Source organism: Magnolia sinica, chromosome 6 (genome assembly GCF_029962835.1).
Source record: "Magnolia sinica isolate HGM2019 chromosome 6, MsV1, whole genome shotgun sequence".
NCBI classification, from domain to species: domain Eukaryota; kingdom Viridiplantae; phylum Streptophyta; class Magnoliopsida; order Magnoliales; family Magnoliaceae; genus Magnolia; species Magnolia sinica.
In genome coordinates this window covers 74,055,642-74,070,259 of record NC_080578.1, presented here as the reverse complement: position 1 = coordinate 74,070,259, position 14,618 = coordinate 74,055,642, and the positions used below count along the sequence as shown (strand labels likewise).

The window sequence follows — 14,618 nt, the reverse complement described above, 5'->3', positions numbered from 1 at the left end:
TCCTAGTGGTATGGCCCACTTGAGTCGTGGATTAGCATGATTTTTGGGCCCGTGACTAAACACGGGAGGGCATGCATGGAGTGCATATATATATATATATATATATATATATATATATTATTGTTGTCGTCATTGTTATTATCATCATCATCTAATCCTTATCCCAACTAATCGGGGTTGGCAACATGAATCCTCTTCTACAATTCTACTCTATCAAGGGCCATAGCTTCAATTACTTAGACCATAGGTCATCAAGTCTTTTCTTACTACCTCCACCCGTGTCCTGGTAGGCATTCCCTTGCAAAGATATTCAATAACGGCAACTATAGGTAGCCTTGTAGGCCTCCCCTTGACAAGGTATTCAATAACAACAACTTGTGGGTATAAAGAAATGGGAGTTCCAACGGACTAAAGCAGCATCTAGGGCATTCAAGGAGATTAAAGTCAAGATGACTAAAGCTCCTGTCATGCGACTTCTAGATTTTTCCAAGGATTTTGAGGTAGCATGTGATGCATCTGGCGTAGGTATAGGTGGAGTTCTTAGTCAGGAAGGGCACCCTGTCGCTTTCTTTAGTGAGAAGCTGAATGAAGCAAAACAGAAGTATTCTACCTATGACAAGGAAATCTATGCAGTAGTGCAGCATTTGCATCATTGGAGATATTATTTGTTACCGCAAGAGTTCGTCTTATTCTCTGACCATAAAGCTTTACGCTACCTTAACTCTCAAAAGAAGTTGAACCCAAGGCATGCCAAGTGGGTCCAGTTTCTTTAGGAGTACACTTTTTGTGTTGAAGCACAAAGCCAGGGCTAAGAATAAACCCGTCGATGTACTGAGTCGTAGGGTCGCGTTACTCCAATCCATGATCGTAGAAGTCGCTAGGTTTGAGTGATTAAAGGAAGATTATCCTAGTTGCCCAGATTTTGGAGAGGTGTACACATCGTTGTTAGGTGGTTAGTTTAGGGGTAGTGAGTTTGTCTTGGTCAGTGAGTTTTTGTTTAGAGACAATAGATTGTGTATACCCCATACGTTCCTTCGTGACTTTCTTGTCAGGAAGCTTCATGTTGGAGGGATATCTAGTCATTTTGGGCATGACAAGACTATTGCCCTTGTAAAGGAGCATTTCTATTGGCCAAGTCTCAAGTGAGACGTGGCTAACATTATAAGGCAATGTAGGACTTGTCAACTGGAAAAGCAGAGAAAGTAGAATACAGGATTATATACTCCTTTGCTAGTTCCCTACGCCCCATGGGTTGATGTTAGTATGGATTTTGTGCTTGGGCTACCCAAGACAATCAAAAAGAACGATTCCATCTTTGTGGTTGTGGGCAGTTTTTCGAAAATGACCCACTTCCTTCCATGTTCTAAAACGTCTAATGTCACTAATGGAGCTAAGATATTCTTTGGGGAGGTAGTTTGTCTACATGGTTTGCCGAAGACCATTGTGTTAGATAGAGATGTGCGATTTATGAGTTATTTTTTGAAAAACTCTATGGCACGTGATGGGAACTAAGTTGCAGTTCTCTTCGGCATACCATTCTTAAACTAATGGTTAGACAGAAGTTGTCAATCGAAGCTTAGGGAATCTGTTACGATATTTAGTAAGAGACCATATTAGGACTTGGGATGTTGTTTTGCCCATAGTCGACTTTACATATAACAGTTCAATCAATACCAAGGTATCCCGTATTGGTATCGGTTGGCGTAACGGTGCCCACCAATACCAATACGGATACGGGAGTGTATCGGTGATACGGGGGCATAACGGCCCGTAACGGTGCAAAAAAAAAAAAAAGCCAAAAAAATATGAAAAAATATGGATTATATCCGGAATATTCTAAGTATTACAAATATGCATTCATTTATAAATTGGAACATGTTTATGGTGGTGTAACGGTCCACTCTTTGGTGAGAAGCTGTATCGGACTATCTGATGAATTTATGAACCAGACAACCTGGTATTGGCTATAGATATTTTATATTTAATTATCTAACTATATAATATCAATATGAATTAATTAGAATGAATCCAATACCAATATATCTCACATTTGTAGGTATTGGTGTATTACATACCTTGTGACTTGTGTACATTTTATTTCAACATACAATCTAGGGACTTTTATGTCCAATTATATAATTCATATATCTAACAAATTAATATAAGTTTTCCCAATAAATCTTAAGAAAAAATTTGAAATTATATTCAAGTAAATAGTGTTGTCGATTAGAGCTGATTTGGTGGACCATTTGATGGTCCAAATCAACGTTAAATTCATGCAATCTATTAGCACTTATCTCACTAATGGATTGGTGGATACTTATTGAACAGCGATGAATGAAAAATATCAAATGATCCTATTTCAGAAAAACAAGTGTTTGCAAATTAATGGTGAAAATCATTTAAATAATTTAATTTTGGAATTGTGACATGGCAACAATAGTGCCATAATTTAATGTATTAATTTTGAGTTAATGTATGCCTCATGGACAATTTTTACGGCCATGTACATAGGGCCCACCACGATGTATGTATTGTATATCCATGTTGTCCATCCTTTTTGCCAACCCATTTTAGGGCATGGTCCAAAAAATGAGGCAAATCCAAATCTTTGGTGGACCACACAGTAGGGATTGAATTCCCACAATTAAAACTTTTATTACTATTATTATTATTATATTTTTTTATTTTTAAGCTGCGACTTTTGTTTTCCTTGATCCAAGTCCATGCAACCTTATCAGTAGTTTCGATGGTAAATAAACATTATAGTGGTCCATAATAAGTTTTTAACAGTGGGCATTCAATCCTATTGTGTGGTCCACTTGAGATCTAGATCTGCATCATTTTAGGGACCATGCCTTGAAATGATCAGGAAAAACTGATGAGTAACATGGATACATAATACAACACATAAATCAAGGTGGGCCGCATGCACTAAAACAATGCAAGTGCACATTGGGCATTCAATCCTATTGTGCGGTCCACTTGAGATCTGGATCTGCATCATTTTAGGGACCATGCCTTGAAATGATCAGGAAAAACTGATGGGTGGCATCGATATATAATACAACACATAAATCAAGGTGAGCCACATGCACTAAAACAATGCAAGTGCACAGTGGGCCTTCAATCCTACTGTGCGGTCCACTTGAGATCGGGATCTGCTTCATTTTAGGGACCATACCTTGAAATGATCAGGAAAAACTGATGGGTGGCATGGATATATAATACAATACATAAATCAAGGTGGGCCGCGTGCACTAAAACAGTGCAAGTGCACTAAGCGGCATGCGCCGCAAACCACTTAAAAAAAAGGTGTGTGGCTATTTTATAGCCACGCCACCTGTTCATTTTTTCGAGACCAAGAGAGAGGGAGAGAGAAATGAGAGGGAAAAAGAAAAAATGAGAGGGAAGAAAGGGAAAATGAGAAAGAGGAAGAAAACGAGAGGGAAAGAAAGAGAAAACGAGAGAAGAAGAAGAAGAAGAAGAAAATGAGAGGGGGGGGCCGCAGCCGTGGCCCGAGAAGAAGAAGAAGGAAAGAAAGGAAAAAAAGGTATGGTTTTTTTTTTTTTGTTCTTTCCTTTTTTTTCTTTTTTCCTTTAGGCCCGTAACAGCCATTATGGGGCCGTAATGGCCGTTACAGCCCCGTAACGGACGTTACGGTCACAGAATCGAGGGGGTGCCCGTTTCGGCCCTGTATCGCGTAACGGCCCAGGCCGTTACCGTTACGTATCGGCCGATACAGCCCTATCATAACGGATATGGGACACCCTGATCAATACCCACAAGAATGACTCCATTCGAGATAGTACTTGGGTATAAGCCTAAAATGCATATAGATCTCACACCTATGTCTGTCTAACAGAGGTCATCTGAGTCCGCAGACGCATTTGCACTGCATATTCATGATTCGCATAGTGAGATCAGGAAGCAAATTAATGCTAGTAATCAACATTATAAACTCCATGTAGATTCACATCGTAGGTTTAAAGAGTTTAAGGCAGGCGACTACGCCATGGTCCGCATTAGGCTAGAATGATTCCCATAGGGAACCATGAGGAAAGTGCATGCCCGCAGTGCAGGTCCATCTAAAATATTGATAAGAGTGGGCCCTAATGCATATGTGGTAGATCTTCCATCTACCATGGGCATTAGTGCCACATTAATTGTGAAGGACCTTGTGCCTTGTGACAGACCCACACCACCATCTTATAACCCTCTTGCAGACCTTTCTCCTACCCCACATGATGGTCTCCCTGACCCCGACCCCGACCCTAGCCCATGGCCTTTGCCAGACCTTACTTACCACCCATTGTCGTCTCGTAGATTACTACCTAGACGAAGAGAAGAGATTAAGGATGTTCTGGACCACCAAGCAGTCTCGCCAATGAGAATATCAGAAATACCTCGTGAAATGGAAGGCCAGGGCGGGCAAAGTTTTAGCTAGTGTTCAAAATATCGGTATTGTGTTACGTATCGCATCCTTGGGATACAAATACGTATCAGTTATCGCACGGGATATATCATTTGTATTGGGTAATTTATCGCACTTTTTAGGAAACATGGGGAAATTGGTTGAATTTTTCAATAAAACTTTAGGGATTGTTAAAAAAGACCTTAATACACACTTTTAAATAATAACAACTCAAAAAAAAAAAAAAAAAAAAACAAGTGCACATAATAGGTTTCTTTTGTATAGGGTCATAAGCTATGCGTTGTCTAACTGAACTAATGTAACTATATTCAAATTGAATGCATAACATTTAGAGTGTATGTGATGATCATTTCATCAAACACTCCTAAATACTTCGAAATTAGTCTCAATTGACAGCTTGTTGAAGGGAAATTTAAAAAATTAAAATAAAATAAAAAGTATTTTGATAATTTTTAATTAAAAAGTTATTTTTATTTTCCGAAAATTGACAAGGACCTAACAAAACAGCAGATCAGCCCTCATACATGCTCGATTTCATGTTTGGAATGCAACATTGCAAGCAATTTGGGAGAAATTAGGGAAATTTCGAATTTTCCCCAATTTTCCAAAAACCAGGCCACCTACACTCAAATTTTGAAATTAGCATGTATGTGATGATCATTTCATCAAATACTCCTAAATACTTCGAAATTAGTCTCAATTGACAACTAGTTGAAGGAAAATTTTGAAGAAAAAAAAAAGCATGGAGAACATGAAGAACAAATGGATATCGAAATCAAAGCTCCAATTTCCTGATTTTTCATGCAAAACATGAAGAACCAATGGATTTGTAACCATTTGACAGTGATTTAACATAATTTCAACAAAAGAAAAAAAAAAAACAGAGGTCGGAAATTGAAAATGCTCACCGGAACAAACGTGTGGGATATATCGGCACTACCTTTGCATTTTGTATCGCACAGGTGGGATACAAGATATATCATGGGATATATCGGTCGATATCGTCGATATTTAAAACATTGGTTCGAGCACATTGATCCTGACCTCCTCGAGTACTGCCACTGTTCTATTTCGCCAAGGGCGAATTCTTCCTTAGCTGGGAGAGTTGATAGGGAGTTGATGGGGATATCAAAGGACCTACTTGAGTATACCAGAGGCGAAGAGGACCACCGGCATTAACATAGCCCTCTCTATGGATGAGAGATTGTTCCAGATGGGGCCTGTCTGACCGCTTTTAAGACACCACATGCATTGGGCGTGCATCAGGAAGACCCACATTGGGATGATGCATGTGGGCCACTTAGGAGACTTTTTTAGTCATAGATTTTTAATTTCATGTTGCTCCGACCATTGGATCTTGACCCCTTGAACCCTAATTTTGCTTTATTTATGTTTTTTTATTTTTATTTTTAAGATTCATTAGATGGTTGAGATTGCACTTAGAAGTTATAGTGTGCTTCTTTTGGATCATCGGCCATAGCAGTCAAGTGGATGGCAATTTTGTAATTTTTTGTATTTTTGATATACAAGCCGGGGGGGGGGAGTAAAAGAAAACAAAGGACTTGTATCTCTTGAGAAAAGCCCTTCTTCATCTTCCTTTAGGGTTTGTGAGAAAACATTCCCTTCCAATCGGATTGTGGAAGGGCTAAAAGATTGCTTGGTGGTGGACTCCTCCAAAGTTCTCTTCTTCCTCTTTCTCTTCTCCAACAAGGTGCACAACTCTCTTCACATCTTCTTCTTCCTTTTTCTACAACTCTAAAATCAAAACGCTTTCATCCCACGTCCATTTTTTTACCTTTCCTCATCAAACCCATCAAAACACAACCATCCATCGAACCCACATGCATGTCCGTACGTGCGTCCGTATGAACCTACCTTACAGACAGCCGAACATCCGTATGGACAGCCCTATCCCCTTCGTTTTTACATCTTTCTCCTTACATCATCCTCTACACCCTTTTGCTAACACTAGCATCAATCTTAAACCGAAAACCCTAATCCCCAATTTCCTATAACCCTAAATCCCAAATTCCCAAAATCCTTAAACCTCGATTCCTTATTCCCAAAACCCCCCTTCAAAAAAAAAAACTGATTTTCAAACAAACCCATTTTTCCCAAATCTGGTTTTTATAGTGCCATTGTTTCTTCATGTGAATGTTAACCTACCTATGCTAGATTGTAAGTCCCCACTTCCAAGTGGGCCACTCTTGTGATATTTTATACTTTCGTTCACCGTGTATGTGATAGCCTAGGTCCATTGAGTGGTTAATCTGAATTTCCATGACTTATAATATGAATGTGCTTGATTTTACTTGTTGAACGCTTAAATTGATACGTAGTTTCATCTCACATCATTCATCCTAGGCTAGTTTCACTCGTCCTACATTAATAGTACTTTAAAATGAAATTGCATCATAAAAATAGATAGGAAGAACACAAACTTGTACGAATTGCACTCTTCCAACTTCAAGTTGACAAAGACGACGAAGTTAATTAATTAAGCCATGTCAATTATAAAGATCAGTTCAAACAAAAGTTAGCATCAAGCCATTCACATGTTGATTTGTCAAAGCGTTTATGCAAAATATTTCCATAAACAAAGAACACCAACACAGCAACCCAACTACATTTCATTAAATCAATCAACTTGTACAAGTTCTCCTCACCTTCACCCACTAAGAACCCCAGCACTCAAAAAACAATATTCAGGGCCTTAGTCATATCTGGGAAGACCCTTCTGTACAAAAACTAGAAAGAACATACCATGAGATGACTAGAGATGGATGACTTTGAGAGAAGATCAGCCTATAGTTAACGCATAAAAGAACACGTATCCCTACCACCAAGGCAATACCAGATCATCAACCATTAAAAGTGGGGCAAGTTGTTGAACATAGTGGTTCTCTATTGTGAACTATTGTAAATTTTGAGTTTTATGATTGCCAAGTGTAAACTTCTAACACACACACATACATATGGGAAATGGTACTAAGAGGTCAACCTAACGGGAGCTTCCCATGAGGTCGAGCTCTGTGGGCCCCACCATGGTGTGTGTCAGACATCCACCTTATCAGTCAGATGCACCATTCCATGGTTGGTCACAGGCCTAAAAATCAGGTCAATCCATGACTTACGTGGGCTACACCACAGACAACAGTTGAGAGTGGTTACCCACCCATTAAAAACTTCATGAACATTTATAGTGCCCACCAAGATGTGGTTCACACATCCAGCCCATCCATTGTGTGTGTCCCACTTGAATGAGGGTCAAACCAAGTTTCAGCCATATCCAAAACTCAAGTGGGCCCCCACCAAGTACTTTTAGATGCTTAGGCATGTTTCATATGGTTTTAGATGGTATGCCCACTTGAGTTCTGTATACAGCTGATTTTTGGCACATCACATAACCTAGAGGGTACCCATCAAATGCACGGCATGGATGTACGACACACATCATGGTGGGGACCACAAAGCTTGACCTTATGGGAAGCTCCCATGAGGTCGACCTCATATAATATATGACACGAAATTTAAACACACATAATGATAACAGAGTTATTATATTTACTTCTCTATGATGCTTAAATTCTATTGAACTAATGACCACGTTCACGATTTCTAATAGAAACTTTTACTTTGCAACAAGACCTTTGTGGGGGTGGGGGTGGGGGGGATTTTGGTTGCACTTTCTCCTTTGCCACAGGTTGAAACCTAGCACCACTTCTCAGGAGGCAAATTCATGCTTTTCATTTTACCATGACAACAACAACAACTACTACTACTACTATTATTGTTGGACTGTTAAGCCTAGGAAGGATCTCTGATTTTCTATAATACATTTTTTTTAACTTATATTATCTTCTTTCTGGTAGTCTAATGCTAGACAAGACCTGTATTTTCTTCCATTAGAATCGCCACGTAACCTTTGTTGCCCCTAAGGGGGTTTGTCACATGCAAGATGCAACGGAGTAATATCTCTTCGTTCCAGATTCTCTTATTTGACCCACATGGCTTTTTTTTCTTCTTTTGAGTCTTATTTTGCAGTGTTTCGAGTGATTGCTTTCCTACTAGAGCCACCTACTGAGTTAACCTGCCCATTTTTTGATAGATCATATGAAAGGTGGGTCCAACTAACACGCGGCTCTGATGGTCCCACTTGGACTATGCTCGTAAGTGGGCCACGTGTAAAGATGAATGAGAGGCTAGAAACCGCTTATTTTCCTTTAATTGTATTTTCTGCCCTCATTGGCTTTCTCTTTTTCTTTCAGAGATTTACCAGCAAATAACCCTTTTGTCACTCCTCTAGACCTATATTGGAATATTGGCTGCAAGTGGGTTCAACCGTGCAAGATACGAAAGATTAAAAAAGGTGCTCTACTAATGTTCACTGTTAGATGCAGTTCAAAAACAGAAAGATAACCCATCTACAAGCTTGGAAGCAAATACCCAAAAGTGAAAGATCAAGAGGAAACTCTCATTTATTTAATCCTTGTGACAATCTGGTCTGGATGCAACATACATCATATACAAGAATTTTCTTTTGCAGTACACAATATGCTCATGTGAAATATTGCAGCCCTCATGAGCAATAGCAGACTGATAATCCACTAGTTCAGCACTGCAGTAAGAAAGATAAAATGCCATCATAAACCCTAATCAAGGCCTTTCCCAACATAAATTTCAATGTAAGTGGCTGTTTTAAATTTCCTCACAACCTTGCACATACAAAAAGAAAAAAGAAAAGAAAAGAAAAGATCATCGTAGTCATCTTCATAGCCTTGTCCCAGGGATTTGGGGTCGGCTTTCATGATTGCTCAGCAAAAGTTCAGCAACTAGCTGCCCGCCTAACATCAAGTATTAACCATCCTTTACCTTTTTCAGACTGGCTGGCACATTGCCACCAAGCGAGGTTAGGATTGCACATGAGAAAAGAACAATAATACAATAAAAAAATATGTATCAATTTAGAACCAACAGATGCAAAATTAAGTCACACCTCAAGAAATGCCTGTGCAAGTTCGGAAGTGATCACGGCAATCGACTCTGCATCACTCTTAGCAGTAGAGAGTTCCCGTTTGCGGTTCTCGGTATCATTCTTACCTGTCACAATAACATGAAGAAAATGAAATTGCTAAAAAATACAAAAGACAACTATACTCGTAAAAAGCAACTTCCGCCACCTCTACGCTATCAAAGAAATAAACTTTAGGAAAAGCAATAACAATTAACGAAGTAAAGCCTGGAAGCAATGTTTTAAATATTGTTGTCACACAAAGTATTGCACCTTCAAGAATGAAAATTATTGCAGTAATATAGGGAAATATTGAAGATGTTGCATAAGTTTTAGTTTGAAGCAAACGTTGGGGAAACTTTAGGAAAATGGTGGAGTTTTTTCGTGAAACTTCTAGAGATGTGAAAAGATACATAATTACAGATGAACAAGACTCAGTATTTGCTGGAGAGGACCTGACGTGCACGTGAGTTGAAGATGTCGCATACGAATCGACACCTGGAGAAGGTACCACTCGAAGGCGAAGGATGGGAGGAGCCAAGGGGCGAGTAGTAGCCATCAGCCCGTTGAAGAGATTGAGGAGATAGAAGGAGTAGATGATAATGATCAAGCTGAAGATCCACCATTGGATGTTAATGAAGTATTAGTACATACAGATGATGAAGAAACAGAAGAAGAAGAAGTGTATGCGGAAGAAGGAGATGACTCGGATGATAATGGTGATGATGACAATGGTGATGGTGATCAAATGCCACAATGGCAAATAGATCAATGTATATAGTATATGATTAGATCAATAATAAATAAATAACTTATTCATTTTGTTTACTTACCAACTGTGTTGATGTTGATTGTACTGTTGAATGTTGAATGTTGATATTTGTTAACTATATTGCATAATGTTGATGAATGATGACTTAATATTTAATTCATTGTTTAATTGGTTTTACTTTACTTAAATGTATTGCAAGGGCATATAAAATTATTTATCTATTAACTTAGGAAAGTTCCCCCTACTTTCTTATATTTTATTCATTTTTTTCTTAATTTCTCCCTATTTTTCTGATTTTTTTTAAATTTTTTGAAAAAAAATTAAAAATATATATATGTGTGTGATCGCATATGCGCACAGGCATATGCAATCGCACACATTTGCATATGCGATTTGACAACATTGCTCTCCAGTGAAAGGGCTAAGAAGCTTTTGATCCTGACTGCCAGCCTCACTGCCACCATCCTCGTCGCCATCATTATCATTACTGTCATCAGAGTCATCATCACCCTCATCGTTGTCATCACCATCACCAACCCCCGCAGTTTCGATGTCGGACAATGTCTTCCCGCCACATGTCCCACGTGATGCTGACTGTCACAAGCTACCCTCCGGACTCCTCATCAATGAGTCGAATGCCTCATCAGGAGAGCTATACTGCTCCACATATGCGTCAACATCAATCCCTTATGTCACTGCCTATGCCGCAACATGTGGCTCTGGTCGCCCATCCGAGGTTTCCAAGTCATCTGACCTAACCCACTGGTAAACTGGGTCATCCTCTTCATCCTCAACATATGCATGTTGTCTAACCGTCATCAAGTCCAGTGAGTCTTCCTGTGCTTTTTTCCTTCCTTCGGTGCAAAGCAACCTCTCTCGTAACTTCATATTGTAGTGACAATACACTAGCTTCTAAAGCCTCTCATACCCTAGTTTATTGTGCTTATTTGTCGGGCTGAGCGAGAATGTACTCCAATTCCTTTCACAGGGTGACGAGGACACCGTCTGCATAAGCACACGGACAGCCAGTTGCTATAAAACCTCGTAGCTAGTCCCGTACATTGACCACCATTAGACTGTGTATCATAAAAATCTATTGATGGCGTATAGCAACAAGGGTAAGTATGGAATGGTTGAGATGAAGATAAGGAGAATGTAAGTGCGGAACATATTTACCTCACTACCGAATGTGCCTTACCATGTACAGTCGGGGAATACGTGATTGTACGCCTCATGTATGACCATCTTTAATGAATTGTCTTCATAGAGATTCCGCCTGTAGTGGTATCTAGGATTCAGAAAATACGCTAAAAACCAACGTTTACACATTAGTACAGTCGTCGTTTATTATTGCATATAGAAAGAAAAAAAAAATCATCTAAGTACTTACCAACCTGATGTAGTGGGTGAGAAAGCGTCATTTCCTAGCGGTCGTCTATTATTACATGCACCCACTTATATGTGTTGGGAGCTGTAGCCTTGATCGCCTCTTTCATCAACTGTATGGACGGATACAATGACCCCATCGACGGATTTGTCTCATTATCCACCATCCTCAATACCACATAAATGGGCTCTAGAATACCCACTACACTACGCACGTAATCCCATAATGTATTTGTCAACACCAACTCCTCGATTCTCCACGTTACTCTCCTCACCCTCTTTTTCCATTCTTTGTAATCATGAGAAGGGAAAAGCTCTAGTAACCCCTGTTTGTGTTTAAGAAGGCTACTAAAAGCGATATAATTTGTGGTGAAACGCGTCGCCCCGGGGTGCACTATATCTCCACCACCTCTCGCGCATTGTGGTTAATAACCATGTGTGGTTGTATATGAAGTTTGTGATAAGTCGTGCGTCAGTAATAACGGTCTTCTCCGACAGCCCATCCCCGATCGTCTCCAGCATGAGATCGATGCAATGGGCTACGCAGGGGGTCTAATACATATGATACTTGTTCTAAATATCATTCCCCACCATGACAAATGCACTCCTATTGTTTGTAACAAACTGCACAATGTTTCTTCTACCAACATCATGCATTACATTGTGCATTAGTTTGTAAATGTAGTTCGAATCTTTAATATTACTACTCGCATCTACAAAGTTTAGGAATACCGCCCCTCCCCTGCAATAGACCATAAAATTTATGACCGACATCTTCATCAGTCCAGTCCAACCGTCACACATGACGGTGCAGTCGTACATCTCCCATGACTGCATATCTGAATTCATGTATGTCTTCATCTCTGCATATTCATCATCCAATTACTTCCCCATGATCTCAAAGGGCATGAGCAACTATACACCCTCACCCCCACACTGCACATCACTTATCATATTCTTGAACTGCGGGCTTGCTACGACATTCGCAGGGATTTGATCATAAATAAAAAACTTCGCTATAAACTTTCCAACTTTCTTCCTCACATCTCCTCCACTAAACATGTCCTTTAATTTCTTTTGTATCCCTCCTGCCTCTTTGTATATCATCGGATCTGAATGTAAATTTAGCACCCGCATGCTAGTGGTCTTGTCCATGCCCCATAATCCTCCCCGCTTACTACCCTCCCCTCCACCACCCCTGAAACTCCCCCTTGCTCCACTCCCCCCAACACACTCATGAATAGACCCCTCAAATCTAGGCCTACTAGTGTCCCACCTACTCTCTTGATCCCTCCCACTGATCCCGTATGGACTCTTAAACTGCGCGTCTATATTTGGGATCATCATCGTCATCGAGATCCACTACATACTCGTCACCTACATATGGTGGCCGCCCCAACTCCTCCCTAATCTCCCTTTCCCGTGCATGTCATTCATCTTTTGTCTTCACATTTTTTTTCAATATGGCCCTCATCTCTTCTCGCACATCCTGTGGGCACTTAGGGCAGTCCACAACATTGCGATACCCTCCCACCAAATGCTCATTCAAGCGGCTTACCCCTCACTCCTCGATACATGAATACAAAAATTACACTCCCAAATCGATTATTGGGAATGGGCCGGCCGTATTGTCACCCTATATCATGTTGTCTCCCTCCTCTTCCTTCCGACATATTTTATCTGTAAAAGAATATTATGTTAAAACTTGTTAGGGCCCACCTTGGTGCATGTGCTGTATATCCATGCCGCCCATCCATTTTGATAGATTATTTTAAGGAATTGTCCTAAAAATGAGAACTATCCAAATCTCAGGTGGACCACACAGTAGGGATTTCCACCATTAGAAACTTCCTGGGGCCCACAAAGGTTTTGGATGACGTGGAAAATAGATGGATGGTGTAAAATTACCGGGAAATAAATGGATGGCGTGGATAAAACACATAAATCATGGTGGGGCCACATAGCACTGTCCAATAGGCAATAAGCAATTCAAGATAAAAACACATGCAATATATATTAAGACACCAAAATTAGATACTCTCATGCATCAATATGTAGAAAGAATTAGGAATTCAAGAATCTTCATAAATCCATGATGTAGGTATTATTCTATGTTGTAGGAGACTTCCCACTATGGAAAATTTCCAAGTCATCCTCCATTTTCTACGGTTCCCATCAGATCAACGGTCTGGATCGTCATCAATGGGCCCCATCCATCTGGTTTGGCCCCACCATGATGTATGTGTCCTATCCAGGCCATCCATCCATTTTTTCAGACTATTTTATGGCATGAGATAAAAAATGAGCCAGATCCAAATCTCATATGGCCCACACCACGAGAAGAGTGATGATTGAACACTCACCATTAAAAACTTCTTAGGGGTGCAAAAGTTTTGGATTAAGCTGATATTTGTGTTTTCTCTTCATTCAAGTGTGCATGACCTAGTCAACAGGTTGGATGCCAAATAAACATTATAGTTAAGCCCTAGAAAGTGTTTAATGGTGGGCATTCAATCACCATTGTTTCCTTGTGGTGTGGTCCACTCGAGATTTGGATCTCCCTTATTTTTGGGCTCATCCTCTATAATGATCTGGAAAAATAGATGCAGGGTTGGAATTCAAGGTGTTCCATTGCGGTAACGGTGGGCGTAACGGTCCCCACCGTTACCGATACGGATACGTGTAACGGTTGAATTTTTTTGTCAGAAAAATCTAGAAAAATATCTATTAAACATGGAATATTCTAAATATTCCAAATATGCATTCATTTATAATTTCAAACATGTTTATGGTGGTGTAATGGTCCAATCTCTGGTAAGAATGTTATATCGAGCTGTTTGATGGATTTATGAACCTGAAAACTTGGAATTAACTGCAAACCTTTTTATATTTAGTTTTCTAACTATATAATATTTATATAAATTTTACTATAATGAATGTAATACCAAAACATCTTATTTTTTCAAGTTTTCCTTTTATTTATAGTGCTGGTGCATTGCATACTACGTGACTCG

The 14,618-nt window shown here is 39.7% G+C and overlaps 1 protein-coding gene across 6 annotated transcripts in view; it reads right to left on the bottom strand.

Moving 5' to 3' along the window:
* LOC131248881 (structural maintenance of chromosomes protein 5) overlaps positions 1 to 14,618 on the bottom strand; it is a 111,802-nt gene that overhangs the window by 41,193 nt on the left and 55,991 nt on the right. For all 6 annotated transcript variants that reach the window (XR_009172523.1, XR_009172521.1, XR_009172522.1 and 3 more), the window contains exon 21: positions 9,432 to 9,535. Coding sequence is in view for 2 of the 6 variants with exons in the window: in XM_058249382.1 (XP_058105365.1) it covers positions 9,432 to 9,535 (104 nt within the window). In the remaining 4 variants the exon portion in view is untranslated. The remainder of the gene's footprint in view (positions 1 to 9,431; positions 9,536 to 14,618) is intronic.